The sequence below is a fragment of the Giraffa tippelskirchi genome, chromosome 6 (assembly GCF_054371585.1).
Source record: "Giraffa tippelskirchi isolate mGirTip1 chromosome 6, T2T-mGirTip1v1.2.pri, whole genome shotgun sequence".
Classification (NCBI taxonomy): domain Eukaryota; kingdom Metazoa; phylum Chordata; class Mammalia; order Artiodactyla; family Giraffidae; genus Giraffa; species Giraffa tippelskirchi.
Window position 1 is genome coordinate 85,902,795 of NC_137280.1, and position 18,034 is coordinate 85,920,828.

Genomic DNA, 18,034 nt, shown 5'->3' on the forward strand with positions numbered 1-18,034 from the left:
CCGACTCAATGGACATGGGTTTGGGTAGACTCCAGGAGTTGGTGATGGACAGAGAGGCCTGGCATGCTGCGATTCATGGGGTCGCAAAGAGTCGGACACGACTGAGTGACTGAACTGAACTGAACCTGCTTATAGATAGATAGCACATTCTTAGGTATAGATAATGGGATAGAGTTCATTTCACTGGGAATAAATACAAGATTATGATGAGAGAGATTATACAATAGGGGGAAACACTGGAGAAAAGTGAGTAGCTAGTATGCATCAAACTCCGATGGAGTGTTAAAATTTTACAGACCTGAATCATTACAAGAGTTCTATGGAGACAAATATTACTAAAACCCTCTCATCCATCACAGTTCCATACCGCCAAACTGGCCATCAGAAGCTTAGGGGACAGAAAGTTCTGCGCAAATTTCTCTTTATGGCATTCTTCAGCTCCTTATTGCTGAGACTGAAAATGATGGGGCTAAGAAAGGGGGTAAAGACTGTATATATGGTGGTCATCAGAGTGTTACTGTCCATAGAATGGGGGTCTTTGAGCTTCAGATAGATGATGGAGGCAAAACCATAGTGCACGACCACTATGGTGAGGTGGGAAACACAGGTGGAGAAGGACTTGTGCCGGCCCTCAGTAGAGTGGATCCTCAATATGGCAGTGATGATGAAGACATAGGAGAGGAAGATGAGGAATAAGCACCCCAGCAGGGCTGTGACACAAACCAAGATTACAACCATGGTGACAGAGGCTGTCTCCTTCCCACAGGCCAATTTCAAGAGGGAAAACACGTGGCAGACAAAATGGTGAATCTCATTAGACCCACAGAAGGTGAGATGAAAAACTATCAGTGTCACCATCAACCCCACAACTGAGCCACCAGCCCAGCAACAGGACACAAGACGGGCACAGTCATGTGTGCTCATGAGCATGTTGTAGTGCAGGGGGCGGCAGATGGCCATATAGCGGTCATAGCCCATGATCATGAGCAGGAAAGAATGTGTGTAGCCAAACGTAAAGGAGAAAAACATCTGGCTTGCACAGGCCACAAAGGTGATGGAGCGGTGGGTAAAGAGCATGTCAACCAACATTTGTGGGGTGATAGCAACAGTGAACAGAATCTCAGAGATGGAGAGGGCACATAGGAAGAGATACATGGGGGTGTGGAGGCTCTGCTCCCTCCAGATGGTGGCCATGATGAGCAGGTTCCCCAGCAGCGTGAACAGGTACATCAACAGGTACAGCAGGAAGAAGGTGGGCAGGAGATGCTGAGGAAAGTTGGAGAAGCCAATGAGGATGAATTCAGACACTGTGCTGTAGTTCTGACCAGACAAGGATGCTGCATCTGGGGAGATCAGAAACAGAATGAAGGCACAGCGATTAAAACAGAGACTTTAACATAGATTAAATGGCAATTGAAGAGCTCTATATTATATATTGAAGGGTTTCTCAGCAGTGAAGAATTCACCTGCAATGTAGGAGATGCAGATTCAATACTGGGGTTGAAGAAGATCCCCTGGAGAAGAAATGGCAACCCATTCCTGCATTATTCCCTGGGAAATCACATGGACAGAGGAATCTGGCAGGCTACAGTCCATGGGGTCGCAAGAGTGGGATATGACTTAGTGACTAAACCACCACCATCCTAAATATTCATTTGCTTAGCTTGTCTGGGTCTCACAATCTTCATCAGTCAGATGGAATAAATCATAATACTTCTTACCATTTAGTAGTGTGATAAAGATAAAATGAGATCCCATACATTAAATGCTGAAAACATAGTTTGGCTTCTAAGTTTTTGTTAACAGGGATGAAAAGAAAAGATTCAGGTTTGTAATCAAGACAGACATAGGTGGTCAGGGTCATATTGTTTTGAATACTGTGCCTGTTCTCAAAAATATGTTTGGATCTTGGATATATAAATTTTCACTGAGAGTCTTTGCCTTTAATTGAGTAACCAATTAATATTTATTTTAATACTATTTTATTAGTACTCATTTCTGTCAACATATCACATATTTTGTATTTACTCTTTTATAGGAACTTAAGAGAATGCTTGAAAATAAAAAGATGGACAAATATATGCCAGGCAAATGTGCACCAAAGAGATGAGGAAACAGTCCTGAAAACAAAAACAAAACAAATTTAACGAAATAATAATCATAATATCTCTATTGAAAGAAAGTGAAAGTGAAGTCGCTCAGTCGTGTCTGACTCTTTGCGACCCCATGGACTGTAGTCTACCAGGCTCCTCCATCCATGGGATTTTCCAGGCAAGAATACTGGAGTGGGTTGCCATTTCCTTTTCCAGGAGATCTACCCAATCCAGGGATTGAATCCGGGTCTTCCACATTGTAGGCAGACACTTTACCGTCTGAGCCACCAGGGAAGTCCCTATACCATATGCCAATAAAAGGAACCAGGTTCCCTGAAGAAATGGCCCGGGGCATGGAAGCAAGCTAGGACATCTCTGCAACAGATCAATGGAAATTTCACTGAGCAATTGTTTATGTTGAAGTATGCTGGAACCAGATTGAAAATGTGTCCACTGGAATAGTGAGCATCAGAAAGATTGATCATATGCAGAGGATGAAGGAACAAGCTAAATGACACCATGAAGACACAATCAGAAAATCCAGAACCTGACATGTTGCACAGAACAATTGGTCTGGTCTCATCAATAAGCCAGGGTCATGAAATTCAAGGGACATAACAATCATATGCAATATAGGGTAGTAGATTACATGTTAATTTACATAAGATATTTGTAAGCTTTTAAGGAATTAGAGAAGACTTTTATTACGGCATGAATGAATGATGGGTTATGAATAACATCAAGAGATTATTCTTAATCTAGTTATCCATTTTTAACTGTGATGTTGTTGTAAAAAGGCTGTGAAGAAAAATATTACTAGTTTAAAAGCACACGGAAGTGGAAAATTTATGCACATAGGAAGTGTCAAAGGGAAATATTTTATGAAAGTTAAAAGAACATTGTAGCGACCTGCATATATATAATTAACCTATATAATGATATACTGGTTGAATATTAGGAATAAATATTCAAAATAACTTCAGTGAAATAGTTATAAAGTCAATGCTAGATAGATTTTTAAATTAAAGTTGGAAATTTTAACAGAGTTCTGAAATGATATGCAATTTAGAAGTTATTAAATGAAATTGATAAGAGTTAAAGGGGAGAGTGAAAAAGCTGGTTTGAAACTCAACAGTAATAAAACTAAGGTCATGGCATCCAGTCCCATCACTTCGTGGCAAAAGAAGGGGAAAAAGCAGAAGCAGTGATCGATTTTATTTTCTTGGGCTCAAAAATCACTGTGGATGGTGACTGCAGCCTTTGCTTGCTACTTGAAAAGAAAGTTATGACAAACTTAACCAGTGTATTTAACAGCAGAGACATCCCTTTTCTGGCAAAAGTCCATATAGTCAAAACTATGATTCTTCCAACAGTCATATATGAATGTGAAAACTGAACCATAAAGAAAGCTGAGAGCTGAAAAATTGATGCTTTTGAATTGTGGTGTTGGAGACGACTCTTGAGAGTCCCTTGGATTGCAAGGAGATCAAACCAGTCAGTCCTAAAGAAAATCAACCCTCAATACTCATTGAAAAGACTGTTGCTGAAGCTCCAATACTTTGGCCACCTGATGCAAACAGCCGACTCATTGGAAAATACCCTCATGCTGGGAAAGATTGAAGGCAAAAGGAGAAGGGGGTTGCAGAGAGTGAGACGGTTAGATAGCATCACCAATTCTATGGACATGAATCTGAGCTAACACTGGGAGATAATGGAGGACAGAGGAGCCTGGCATGTTGCAGTCAATGGAGTCACAGAGTCAGACACAACTTAGTGAATGAACAGCAACAACAATTCCAATGGATTAATAACATTCAGATGTTAGTTCCTGGTAATAGGTAGACTGTGTACTGAGGTTAAATATTTCTTTCATGCACATAGAGGACTTTAATAAAATTTTACCTATCAGAGCTATCAGAGTCCCTTGGACAGCAAGGAGATCAAACCAGTCAATACTAAAGGAAATTAGTCCTGAATATTCATTTGAAGGACTGATGCTGAAGCTGAAGCTCCAATACTTTGGCTACCTGATGCAAAGAACTGACTCCCTGGAAAAGGCCCTGATGCTGGGAAAGGTTGAAGGCAGGAGGAGAAGGGAATGACAGAGGATGAGATGGTTGGATGGCATCACCGACTCAATGGACATGAGTTTGAGCAAGCTCCAGGAGTTGGTGATGGACAGGGAAGCCTGTCGTGGTGCAGTCCATGGGGTCACAAAGAGTCGGACGTGGCTGAGTGACTGAACTGACTGACCTTGTTTTAGGACATAGAGAAATCCTCCATCCATTTCAAAGTACAAATAATATGTAGATTATAATACACTAAAATTGGAAATCAGTAGAGAAAGGATAGCCTTCCAAATTCCATGAGTTAGATCTGTTAAGCAATCTTTTGTGTCAATATTAAATTGAGGAAGAAATATTTACAAAGACAATTTAAGTATCAAACATCAAAGTTTTAAGCTAAAAGAGTACTACAATGGGAACGCACATTTTAAAATGTATTTAGAAGAAACATTATCTAGAAAATCATACTTGATACAACCCAAGTTGGGTGAAAGATTAACAAGATAAAGCCAAGGAGAAAATGCCAACGAAAAAGCATAAAATTAAAATCAGAAATAACTATAGAAATAATTTACATATTAAAATGAATGAAATAGTAATAAAATATAAAAAATGGAATGAATTCTCGGAGACACATAAAATTGCAAAACTAGTATGAGAAAGAAATAGAAACCATTTCAAAAAAGTTTTAAAGAAGTTGAAATGGTTAGAGGCCATCCCTTCCTATGATTCATTAGACCCAGTGGGTTTACAAGTGAGTGCTCATAAACCTTTAAGGAACAACTGATTAAATTTTATACATGCTCTTCACACAAAAGGGGGGAAAAGGGAAAGATCTGAAATCTGCTAAGCTGATTTCATCATTCTAAATTCTAAAACCAGGTAAACTGTTGTAAGAAACAGTTATGGGCCCACTTTACCTATCCAAGCAAATTTTAAAATCCATTGCAGGACATTACCTAATCAAATGAAATGATGTACAAAAATTTGTAAATTATGGTCAAGTGGTGTTGGTTTATCCCATGAATGGCAAGATGGTGTAGCATCATGTGATTCATCACATAAAGAAACTAAAAGAGAAAAATGATAGAATTCTTTTGATTAAGGGGGGTGTACATTTTCTAATATTCAACTCCAATTTATGATTTTTTTAATTTGTATATAACTGATGTAACACTGCATGAGGTTTAGGTTACAACATAAAGTTCTGATATAGGTATGTCGACTTTTGATTTTTTTTACAAACTTGTTTACAACATGAAATTGAAGGGGACTTAGCTAGATAAAGAATACACACTAGAATACAAACAAATAGTATATAAGTGGGACTTTAACATGCACTATTTTATAATCAGAAAGAAGGCAAGGCTACTCACTGTTTCTGTTGTTCTTCGACATGGAATTGAAAGTCATTAATGGTGCTACAAGGAAAGAAAAAGAAAGAAGATACCTAAGGATAGGAAGGGATGTGACCTGATCATCTATCCAGAAAGATAAAAGAATCAAGGTGTAATATGTTAGAACATAAGAGGGCACAATGCTGCAAAAAGCAAGATCAACTTCAAAAGATATAGTATGTATCAAAGTATTACACCAGCAATAATCATTCAAAATATAGAATTTAAGTTAAAATTAAGATAAACTCTCAGTTGTGATGCAAACTGTAAACAACCATTTTTGGTCTCAGGATCCTTTTACAGTCAAAAATTACTGAGGTCCTTGAAGGGCTTTTGTTTGGGTGAGTTGTAACTATCAATTTTTATCATACTAGAAACTAAAACAGACAATCTTTAAAAATATTTAGCTATTAGTAAATTTAAAAGAACAATAATAAACTTGATACATGTTAATATTAACAACATATGTATACAAGAGTAACTATATTTTCAAAATACATTTATTGAGAAGAGTGGCCTGGTTTTACACTCTGGCAAATATACCTAAGGCCTGCCTTGTAGGACACAGCTTGATGCTCACATTTGCTTCTTTATTTAGTCTGTGGTTATATACTGTTTTACTAGCTGAGCCACAAGGGAAACCACTGCAGATGGTGATTGCAGCCATGAAATTAAAAGACGCTCACTCCTTGGAAGGAAAGTTATGACCAACCTAGACAGCACATTAAAAAGCAGAGACATTACTTTGTCAACAAAGGTCTGTCTAGTCAAGGCTATGGTTTTTCCAGTGGTCATGTATGGATATGAGAGTTGGGCTATAAAGAAAGGCGAGCATTGAAGAATTGATGCTTTTGAATTGTGGTGTTGGAGAAGACTCTTGAGAGTCCCTTGGACTGCAAGGAGATCCAACCAGTCCATCCTAAAGGAAATTAGTCCTGAGTGTTCATTGGAAGGACTGATTTTGAAGCTGGAACCCCAATATTTTGGCCACCTGATGCGAAGAGCTGACTCATTTGAAAAGACCCTGATGCTGGGAAAGATTGAGGGCAGGAGAAGGGGACGACAGAGGATGAGATGGTTGGATAGCATCACTGACTCAATGGACATGGGTTTGGGTGGACTCAGGGAGTTGGTGATGGACAGGGAGGCCTGGCGTGCTGCATTTCATGGGGTCGCAAAGAGTCAGACACGACTGAGTGACTGAACTGAACTGAACTGAATAGCAATTGAAGGACTTGCCTGAGTTCCATGAGTCATTCTGTCAAAGTGTGCAACCTGAAAAGGAGGTGTGCTGTGGAAAGTTCCAACTTTTTGGCCAATTAGAATGGAAGTGTGAGTCCCACAGCCACCCAGTACTTGCAATTGATGTGTGAAGTGGGGACAGTCTTGTGGGCCTGGGCCCTTCACCTCTGAAGCCTGACAGTAACTCCAGGTAGATGGTGTCAAAATTGAATTGAATTGTAGGACACTGAGTTGGTGTCCAGAGTTGGAGATCTATCCTTGATATGGAAAGAAGCCACATAGTTGGTGTCATAAGTGTTATGAGTAAAAACAGTTGACTCCTTTCTCCCTCTGTCTTGTCAGCAACACTGTCCACTTCACTCCTGTAATCAGCTTCAAATCTGTCCATTCAACTCAGTCCAGAGTGCCTACACGTACGTACTCTCACCTCTCCCCATCTCTCCCTAGGTCTCACCACACCCAGGCTCCTCCCCTCACAGCATCCACATAGAGCTTTCTACATCAAGAATCTAATGATGCTGCTTGTGCTTGAAACCAACTCCGTGGTGTCACCGCTTTGGAAAATTGATTGGCAGCATCTATTCCAGGTGAACACAGATCTCTGCTATGACTCAGCAATTACACATCTAGGTGCAGACCCAATGGAACACAAATAAGCATTATTTACTAAAGGACATGTGCTAGTTATTCACAGGAATACCATTTATAGGATCCCTAAAGTGGAAACAACCTAAATGTTTATGAATATGTTCATATCATGGAATATCTTGTAAACTTTTTGTAAGTGTATTTAAAATATTTATGGTACCCCATTGCCCTTGGAACAAACTCTTCAAATAGCCCTCATAGTCTTGCCTGCTCTTACCCTTCCCACCTCTGTGCCTTCATATTCCAGAAACCTCTGAACCACATCTAACTCTCCAGGGCTCACCAGACACACCATTGTCCCTGAATGCACCATGATTTTGTCACCTTGATATTTTGCACTTTTCTGTCCCCTCTATGTAGAAATCCCTGATCCCATTTCTTGCCTTACCTACATCACATCTACTTACCCTCCAGGTCTCATTTTAGACATCATTCCTCTCTAGCAGTTTTCTTTAAGCCCCAGGCTGGTCTTTGATTGACATGCAGCTCCCGCAGACCCTTAGGATTCCCTCAACACACCTCAGACCCCTCTGTGTTGTCATCCTTGGTAACATGACAGCTTCCCCACTGGACCCTAAGAAGCCCAGGGAACAGATCATCTCTGTCTCTGGCCACTGCTGTGCACCATAATCCTTTCTAACTCAGCACTGGGCCCATTATACAAGATATCCATACAGATGGGCATCAGTTGATTTATTTGAAGAAAGAACCTGTTTCTAGACTTCTGCTCAGCTCTATCATGAAAGGTCCTTGCCAGTTCTTAGTGAATCAGAGGTGGCTATTTCAAGTTAAGCAATCATTCTAGACACTCCTCTCTTTAACTGCATGTTGTCATAGACAGTCCCCTACAGTTTTATTCTCTTACTATTATTTTAATTTGTATTTATTTATTTTAATTTGAGGATAATTACAATATTCCAGCCAGAATGGCCATGATCAAAGAGTCTAAAATCAATAAATGCTGGAGACAGTGTGGAGAAAGGGAGCCCTCTTGCACTATTGGGGGGAATGCAAACTGATATAATCATTATGGAGAAAAGTATGGAAATTCCTTTAAAAACTAGGAATAAAACTACCATATGACCCAGAAATCCCACTACTGGGCATACACCCTGAAGAAACCAGAATTGAAAAAGACACAAGCACCCCAAAGTTCATTGCATCACTATTTACGATAGCTAGGACATGGAAGCAACCTGGATGTCCACTGGCAGATGAATAGATGAGGAAGTTGCAATACATATTATTTTAATTTTAAGTGTAGGATGCAACAAGGAGGGAGAATGGAACTAACTTATCTGGAACGTCCTCTATTTTCCAGATTCACTGCAAAACACACAAAATCCATAATCACATTTACTCTTCACACCCATCCTACAAGGTTCAGTTCAGTTCAGTTCAGCTGCTCAGTCATTTCTGACTCTTTGCAACCCCATGGACTGCATTACATCAGGCTTCCCTGTCCATCACCAACTCCCAGAACTTGCTCAAACTCATGTTCATCAAGTCGGTGAACCCAACCATCTCATCCTCTGTCATCCCCTTCTCCTCTCACCTTCAATCTTTCGCAGCATCAGGGTCTTTCCCAATGAGTCAGTTTTTCACATCAAGTGGCCAGAGTATTGGAGCTTCAGCTTCAACATCAGTCCTTCCGATGAATATTCAGGACTGATTTCCTTTAGAATGGACTGGTTGGATCTCCTTGCAGTCCAAGGGACTCTCAAGAGTCTTCTCCAACACCAACAAGGTGAGAACTATTTGTCAAATAAAGAGAGTGAGGCTCCAAGAGCTTTTAATACATTCCAAAGTGGTGGTAACAAGGAGTTGGTTTCAAGAACAAGTAGCATCATTAGATTCTTGATATAGAGAGCTCTTTCTGGACGTTGTGAGGGGAGTATGCTGCTAACAGCAGGGTGGGTGTGATGAGACCTAGGAAGAGATGGGGAGAGGTAGAGGGAGGGAGGTGCAGGCACCCTGGACTGAGTTGAATGGCCAGATTTGAAACTGATTACAGGAGTGAAGTGGACAGTGTTGCTGACTAGAAAGAAGGAGAGAAGGGCCAATTGTTTTTACTCACAACACTTAAGACACTAACTGTGTGGCTTCTTTCCACACCAAGGATAGTTCTCCAACTCTGCACACCAATTGGGTGTACTACAATTCATTTCAACTCAGACACTAATTACCTGAATTACTGTGAGACTTCAGAGGTGAAGGGCCCAGGTCCACAAAACTGCCTCCACTTCAGATATCAGTTTCAAGTATTGGGTGCCTGTGGGACCCACACTTCCATCTGAATTTGCCACAAAGTTGAACTTTGCAGAACCCACCCCTTTTTTAGATTTCACACTTTGATAGAATGACTCATGGAACTCAAGCAAGTGCTTCAGTGGCTATGACCAATTTATTATCAAAGACATAACTCAGGAACAGCTAAATAGAAGGGGAGGCATAGGCAAGGTATGGGGGAAGGTGCAAGGAGCTTCTATCCCTCCTGGACGCACCACTCTACCAGCACCTCCATGTAGTCACCAACTTAGTTACTCTCCAAATTGTGCTGTTTGGGGAGCATTTATAAAGGTTTCATCACAGAGCCATGGTTAATTAAATCATTGGCCATTGGTGCTTAACTTAATCTATAGCCCCTGGCCACTTGATTCAAAGAGCTAACTCATTGGAAAAGACCCTGATGCTGGGAAAGATTGAAGGCGTGAGAAGAAGGGGACGGCAGAGGATAAAGTGGTTGAATGGCACCATCAACTCAGTGGACATGAGTTTGAGCAAACTTTGGGAAAGAGTGAAGGACAGGGAAGCCTGGCGTGCTGTAGTCTATGGGATCACAAAGAGTCAGACACGACTGAGTGACTGAACAACAGTAATCTTTCCTTTTGAGGCTGAGCTTTCCTACCTGTTATGACAAGTGGACTGAATTCTGTCTCCTCTGGCCTCATAGAAGATCATTCATACACCAGTGCAGAGCAAATACACATACACATCACAGGAGTGCACCCATCTCACATCTCTGTCTCCTCCAGAGCCTCCTTTCTAGGTTAGCAGCAACCACTTTGGGCCAAACCAGGATAGAGCAGTAGAGACAAGTCATATATAGAACAAAATTTCTCATGATTGGTCTTTCTGGAGATCAGCCTTCATCCTGAAGCTACCTAGAGGCCCCCAGCCTCTAGTCATCTCATCAGCATAAAAAAGAAACATCACTCCTAAGATACTAACATATTTATGTGCTGAGTGTCAGGAACAAGACAAAGAATGAGAGATCAAATATTTATATTTTATCCTAGGGACACATATGCTAATGTCAGACTGTCTGCTTTAGATCAGCAGGACAAAAGGAATAGGGTAAAACTTGATTGAGAGGAGAGGTGAGGTTTTTCAGTTTGGCTAGAAGACACTGAGCACTTACATTACCCCCAAGAGAAGTCATTTTCCAAGACCCAACTCCAAGTTACCCGTTTTCTGAGAAGTCTTCCAGCTGCCCTTTCCCTGAGGGCACCACAATGGATTCTCACTCTGGACTCCTCTAGCTTCTGCCTTCCCTCTGACTTGATCCTGAGGGGTTTGGGCATCTGTATTCAGTCTTTTCTCTCCCACAGCTAGTTGCTCCTCAGCCCTCAATAGGGGCTGCAGTCTCTCTAGTTGGAGGAGGAAGCAGAGACTACAGGCACCAGACGGCCCTCTGAGGTCCCACCTGGTTTCTCCATACCCAGAGGACTGCCCTTTTGGTCTGGTTTCATGGACAGACTCTTGGGAACAGTCTGCTGGAGACTTCAGTGGGGATAAAGCACACTGTATCAGGGAGAGGAGCCCTTAGGTCTGACCCCACTCCTGCCTGTGGATGCCACTGACAGCAACAAGCAGGACACTCTCTTCTGCCCTTCCCTGCTGGCCATTTCTTGGAAGAGACAGACCAGGCAGAGGGGGACCAGGAGAGAGAGCGTAGGAAGAAATGTGCGTCCCTAGTTCTTGCTTAGCCTATGTGCCCCTGGCAACTTCTAGGACTGTGGTTCTGAGCCCAGGCTGATTCTGGCCCACAGTGCACATTTGGACATAAACAGGAACTTTCTTAGTTGTCACAGTTCATGGTGAGAAGGGGATGTTATTGGCATCTGGTTGATAGAGACCAGTGTTTCTGCTAAACATTGTACAATGAAAAGGACAGTCAAAGAATGATGTGGCCCGAAATTATCATGAATGCTGAAGCTGAAGCTGAGTACTCTTTGATTTGCATATGTTCTTTGCAAGTTTGTCTAGTTTTCCATATGCATATCTTTTTAATTTTTTAATTCTCAAATTAATGGGCTTTAATTTATTAGAGACCTTTTAGGTTTACAGACAAACTGATCAGAAAGTATATGGAGTTCCCACTTGCCTCCTTCCCTATATAATTTCTTCTGTCATTTACATGCTACACTATTGTGATACATTTGTTATAATTGAGGGACCTATATAGATACATAATAATTAACCAAACTCCAAGTTTACATTAAGCTTCACTCTCTGTGTGGTACATTCTATGGATTTTGACAAATGTGCAGTGACATGTATCAATTGTTCCCCTTTCATACGAAGTAGTTTCATGTGCTATATTTTTTAATGTGGAATTATAGAGAGTTCACTATGTTTTTTGCTTTATTCACTCAATTTGATTTTTAAAAATCCACTTACAATGCTGTGTGTGCACCTGGTTGGGGCTCCAGTGTTTGCATCCATCCCATCTTGCTGCCTTCTACAGGTTTGTCCAAGTCCCCCACTAATAAAAGGGACATCCTCTTACCTGATCCCCTATAAATAGGTTTGAGAAATTGAAATATACTTAGGACCAAATTTGCTGGAGTACAGAGCAAGCCTGTTCTGAATTTCCACCATTCTACATTCTCACCAGCATTGCAGGAGGATACTTTTCTCCCCATAATCCAAGCATTTTCTAATTGGTGGAATTAAATAGTTATATAGTGAAATTCCCCTGTGTGTGTATGTGTGTGTGTGCCCACTCCCCTTCCCTCTTTTACTGAGCATTTTTACATTTGGTGCATCTTTACAAACTCCTGTAATTTCTCTGCTCATATCTGTACCAAGGTTTCTAATTTATGTTCATTCTTATAGATAGTATTTCTTTGTCAGTTTTACACAATCCAATAATTTTTCCCAATGTTCCATCTGCCTCATAACTTTGTCCAGATTTCCCTTGTGAATAAAGGTCCTTAATGTTGATGTTTGCATGTTTTTTAATATCCTTAGCATTTGTCTTTGAATATCAACAAACTAATTCTCTTGCCCTTTCTTCTTTTAACTTTAGTTGAGAGTACATATTTATGTCTTGATATTACATATTTATGTCTTGAATCTGTCTGAATGCCACTTTTGCATTTGTTCTTGGGCAGAAATTCAGATTTACTTTGCTTCACGATATAAACAGTTTTCCCATCAAAAAGAAGTTAACAATATTATGTTTTCCCTTTGATTTATGCTGCCACCTTTATCATATTAGGTTTGGATAATGAAGGGATGTTTTCTGAGATATGAAATTGATTTAATCAATGCTTCCTTGGTGGCTCAGTGGTAAAGAATCTCCCTGCCAATACAAGAGATGCAGGAGATGTGAGTTCAATCTCTGGGTCGGGAAGATCCCTTGGAGAAGGAAAATGGCAACCCACTCCAGTATTCTTGCCTGGGAAATCCCATGGACAGGGGAGCTTGGCGGGCTACAGTCCATGAGGTTGCAAAAGAGTCAGACATGACTTAGTGACTAAACAACAAACAACATGTCTAATCCAGGTTCATACTTTTAAAAAGTGGCTATGACTCTACAATATGTCTCACTATCCAGGAGGGTATATCTCTCTTGTTTATTTAATTTTTAACATTTTACATCTTGATCCTTTTATTTTTTTTCTGGATAGATGATAAGGTCATTTCCCTTCCTATCTTTATGTATCTTCTTTCTTTGTAGAACTGCTCATGGCTTTCAGTTTCACATTAAAGAACAGCAGAGACTGTGAGTAATCTTGGGTTGTTCCTGTCCCTATAGAATGGTGCATGTAAAGGTCCCCACTTAGTATATAGTATTATCTAGGTTTCTAGTATGTATTCTTTATCTAGCCAAGAAAGTCCCCTTCAAGTTCATGTTGTAAAAAGGTTTTTTAAAGAATCACAAATAAACATACATATATCAAATCATTATGCTGTACACATAAAGCTAATACAAAGTTATATGTCAACTATAATAAAAATTTAAAAATCATAAATAGTAGTTGAATTTTAGAAAATATATTCCTTCCTTGATCGAAAGAATTCTATCATTTTTCTTTTTCAGTTGTTTTTGTGATGAATTAATGATGCTGAATCTTCTTGTCATTCATATGATAAATCAACATCACCTGATCATAACACACTAATGTTAATACATCATTTTATTTGATTAAGTAATATCTTTTAATGGATTATAAAATTTGCAAGGATAGGTAAAGTGGACCTGTAATCGTCATTTCTTATAACATTCTTACCTGGTTTTAGAATCAGTTTACATTAACATGATGAAATGAGCTCAGCGGATTTCTTTTTTTTTTTTAAGCACATGTGTAAGATATTCATCAAGTGTTCCTTAAAAGTTTAAGAGCACTCACTTGTAAACTGGGACTAATGATTATAGGAAGAGAAAGTCTTTAATCATTTCAGTTTCTTTAAAGCTTTTTTGAATATCTAGGGTCTCTATTATTTTCTTGTACTAGTTCTACAATTTTATATGCTTCTGAAAATTCATTCATTTCATTTTTTGTTTCAATTTCTTAACTTATATTTTATTACTACTATTTCTATTCACTTAACGGAGAAGGCAATGGCAACCCACTCCAGTACTCTTACCTGGAAAATCCCATGGATGGAGGAGCCTTGTAGGCTGCAGTCCATGGGGTCGCTAGGAGTCGGACACGACTGAGCGACTTCACTTTCACTTTTATGCATTGGAGAAGGAAATGGCAACCCACTCCAGTGTTCTTGTCTGGAGAATCCCAGGGACGGGGGAGCCTGGTGGGCTGCCGTCTATGCGGTCGCACAGAGTCGGACACGACTGAAGCGACTTAGCAGCAGCAGCAGCTATTCACTTAAAAGCATCCCTTATTTTCGTAGTTAGTTCCAATTTTAATTTTAGGTTTTTTTATTGGCATTTTCTCCTTGTTTCTTTCTTATTAATCTGTTCCAATCACCTTACTTTCATTGCGTTAAGCATTATTTTCTGGACAAAGTATCTTGATAAATATATTTAAAGATGTGTACGCCCCTCATAGTAATGTTTTGTTAAAACTTTGACATCTGATGCTTACATTATTTAATTATAAATATTTATTATATTATTTAAATTGAAACAGAAGAGTATTTAATAATATGTTTATTTCCCACTTATGGAATTTGGAAAGCTACTGGTTCTGCACTGATTTCCATTTTTAGTGCATTTTAATCTGTATATTATTTATACTTCCAAGTGAATGAAGGATTTCGCTATGTCCTAAAACAGGGCAAGATTTGGTTAAGGCCCTCTGCATACTTGAAAAAAATGTTTAATTTTGTTTGGTGAAGAACCTAAGTATGTCCAGGAGCTAATGTTTGAATATTATTAATGAACTGCAATGAATAATTCCCAAATTGCATTTCTAAGCTCTGTTTCAATTTCCAACTTCAATTTTTTATCTATCTGTCTAGTACTGATTTAGCTATTTTTATTTTATAACCATTTCATTGAAGTTATGTTGAATATTTCTTCCTAATATTCAAGTGTATATTGTTTCATGTGCTAATCATATATATGCAGGTTGCTACAGTTTTCTTTCAGCTTACATAAAATATTCCTCTTAGGCCCATCCTATGTGTATATGTGTAATTTTTGTATTTCAATATGATTTTAACTTGGTTATATTTTCCTTCACAACCTATTTATAACAAAAATCACAGTTAAATGAATAACTAAATTAAGAATAATCCCTATGATTTGTATTTCATCATTCATTCACACCAGAAGAGGCTCTAGTTCCTTAAAAATACTTTCCAGCTACTTATCTAAATCAATACCCCATATTTTATATTGTTATTATGGCCTTTGCATGTCTATTCATTTTTTCTTGGTCCTGCCTTATTGATGAGAACAGACCAACTGTTTTGTGTAGGATTTCACCTTCTAGATTTTCTGATTGCTCCCTCATGGTGTCATTTAGCTTATTCCATCATCCTCTACACATGATCAACTTTTTTGATGCTCAGTGGGCATGTTTGGAATCTGGTTCTGGCATCCTTTAAAATTAACACATTTTCAGTGAAAGTTCCGTTTTACAGTGGGAGAGATCTCTTAAGCTTCCTTCCATGCCCAGATCACCTTTCCAGGGAACCTTGTTCTTTTTACTGGCATATGGTAACAGAGATTTTTATGGCTATTATTACAATTAATTTCATTGTTCCTGCTTTCAAGATTGCTGCCTCAGATTTCCTTTGGTGCACATTTTCCTGGCATATATTTGTCCATTTTTTCATTTTCAAATTTTCTGTCTGGTTCTTTAGAAGAGCAAGTACAAAATGTGAGATAGGATGCCAGAAGTGAGTACCAATAAAATAGTATGAAAATAAAGATGAATGGGTTACTTAATAAAAGGACAAAGATTATCAGAGAAAAAGATTTTTCAGAACACTAATAACCAAATATATGTTTTCTAGAACAGGAGCACTATTCAAGAGAATTGACCCAGATCATCCATGTCTGTTTTAATGATTACAAACTTAGATTCTTTTATTTCTTTCCATCACTGTTAATAAAAATAACCCAGCAGCCAAACAATATCTTAAGCACCTAAGGAGCTGATCTCAGTTTATCAATATCACAGTAATAAATGGTAAGTACTATTATGGGCTCCCAGGTGGCTCAGTGGTAAACAGTCTGCGTGCCAATGCAGGAGACGTGGGTTCCATCCCTGGGTCAGAAAGATCCTCTGGAGGAGAAAATGGCAACCTGCTCCAGTATTCTTCCTGGGGAATCCCATGGACAGAGGAGTCTGGCAGGCTACAGTCCATGGGGTCAGAAAAAGTCGGATGTGACTGAGCGACTGACCATGAGAATGAGCACAAAGTGCTATTATGATTCACTACATCTTACTGATGGAGATTGTGAGACTAGTATAGAGGTCTTCAATTGTCATTTAACCTACATTAAAGCCTCTGTTTTAATCACTGGGCCTTCATCTTGTTTCTGATCTCACCAGATGTAGCATCCTCGTCTGGTCAGAACTACAGCACAGTGTCTGAATTCATCCTCATCGGCTTCTCCAACTTCCCTCAGCATCTCCTGCCTGCCTTCTTCCTACTGTACCTGCTGATGTACCTGTTCACGCTGCTGGGGAACCTGCTCATCATGGGCATCATCTGGAGGGAGCACAGCCTCCACACCCCCATGTACCTCTTCCTGTGTGCCCTCTCCATCTCCGAGATCCTGTTCACTGTTGCAGTCACCCCTCGAATGCTGGTAGATATGCTTTCCACCCACCGCTCCATCACCTTTGTGGCCTGTGCCAGCCAGATGTTCTTCTCCTTTACGTTTGGCTTCACCCACTCCTTCCTGCTTGTGATCATGGGCTATGACCGCTATGTAGCCATCTGCCACCCTCTGCGCTACAATGTGATCATGAGCCCTCGTGACTGTGCCAGTCTGGTGTCCTGGTGCTGGGCTGGTGGCTTAGTTATGGGAATGATGGTGACATTGATAGTCTTTCATCTCACCTTCTGTGGGTCTAAGAAGATACACCATTTTGTCTGCCACGTGCTTTCCCTCTTGAAGTTGGCCTGTGGGAAGGAGACAGACTCTGTCACCATGGGTGTGATCCTGGTCTGCGTCACAGCCCTGCTGGGGTGCTTATTCTTCATCGTCCTCTCCTATGTCTTCATCGTGGCCGCCATCTTGAGGATCCCCTCCACTGAGGGCCGGCACAAGACCTTCTCCACCTGTGTCTCCCACCTCACCATAGTGGTTGTGCACTACGGTTTTGCCTCCATCATCTACCTCAAGCCCAAGGGCCCCCATTCTATGGACAGTAACACACTCATGGCCACCACATACACGGTCTTCACCCCCTTTCTTAGCCCCATCATTTTTAGCCTCAGGAATAAGGAGCTGAAGAATGCCATACAGAGAAGCTTCCACAGAACTTTCCATCCCCTAAGCTCCTGATGGCCAGTTTGGTGGTATGTAAGGTGACAGATGGTTTGGGTTTACTAATTTCTATCTCTATATAACATCTGCAGTGATTCAGGTCTGTAAAATACCCACACTTCATAGGAGTTTGATGCACACTGGCTATTAGTTTTTCTCCAATTTTCCTCCTTCTGCCATAGACTCTATCATCACAATCTCTTCTTTTTAACTGGAGTATAAAGGCTTTACAATGTTGTGTTAGTTTATGCTTTATAACAAAGTGAATCAACTGTACGTATACATATATCCTCTCCTTTTGAACCTCTGTCCCACCCACTCCACATCCTACCCTTCTGGGTTATCATAGAGCACCCAGCTGAGGTCCCTATGCTATAACAGTAGGTT

The 18,034-nt window shown here is 40.0% G+C and overlaps 2 protein-coding genes across 2 annotated transcripts; one reads left to right on the forward strand and one right to left on the reverse strand.

Annotated features, from left to right (window-relative positions):
• Positions 1-381: 381 nt before the first annotated feature.
• LOC145509385 (olfactory receptor 10H3-like) lies at positions 382-1,326 on the reverse strand. The gene has a single exon (XM_081498033.1). It carries the CDS (start codon positions 1,228-1,230, stop codon positions 382-384), a length of 849 nt encoding a protein of 282 aa, XP_081354159.1. The 5' UTR covers positions 1,231-1,326.
• Positions 1,327-16,711: 15,385 nt separating this feature from the next.
• Positions 16,712-17,665, forward strand: LOC145511407 (olfactory receptor 10H4-like). The gene has a single exon (XM_081504594.1). It carries the CDS (start codon positions 16,817-16,819, stop codon positions 17,663-17,665), a length of 849 nt encoding a protein of 282 aa, XP_081360720.1. The 5' UTR covers positions 16,712-16,816.
• The last annotated feature ends 369 nt before the right edge of the window (positions 17,666-18,034 follow it).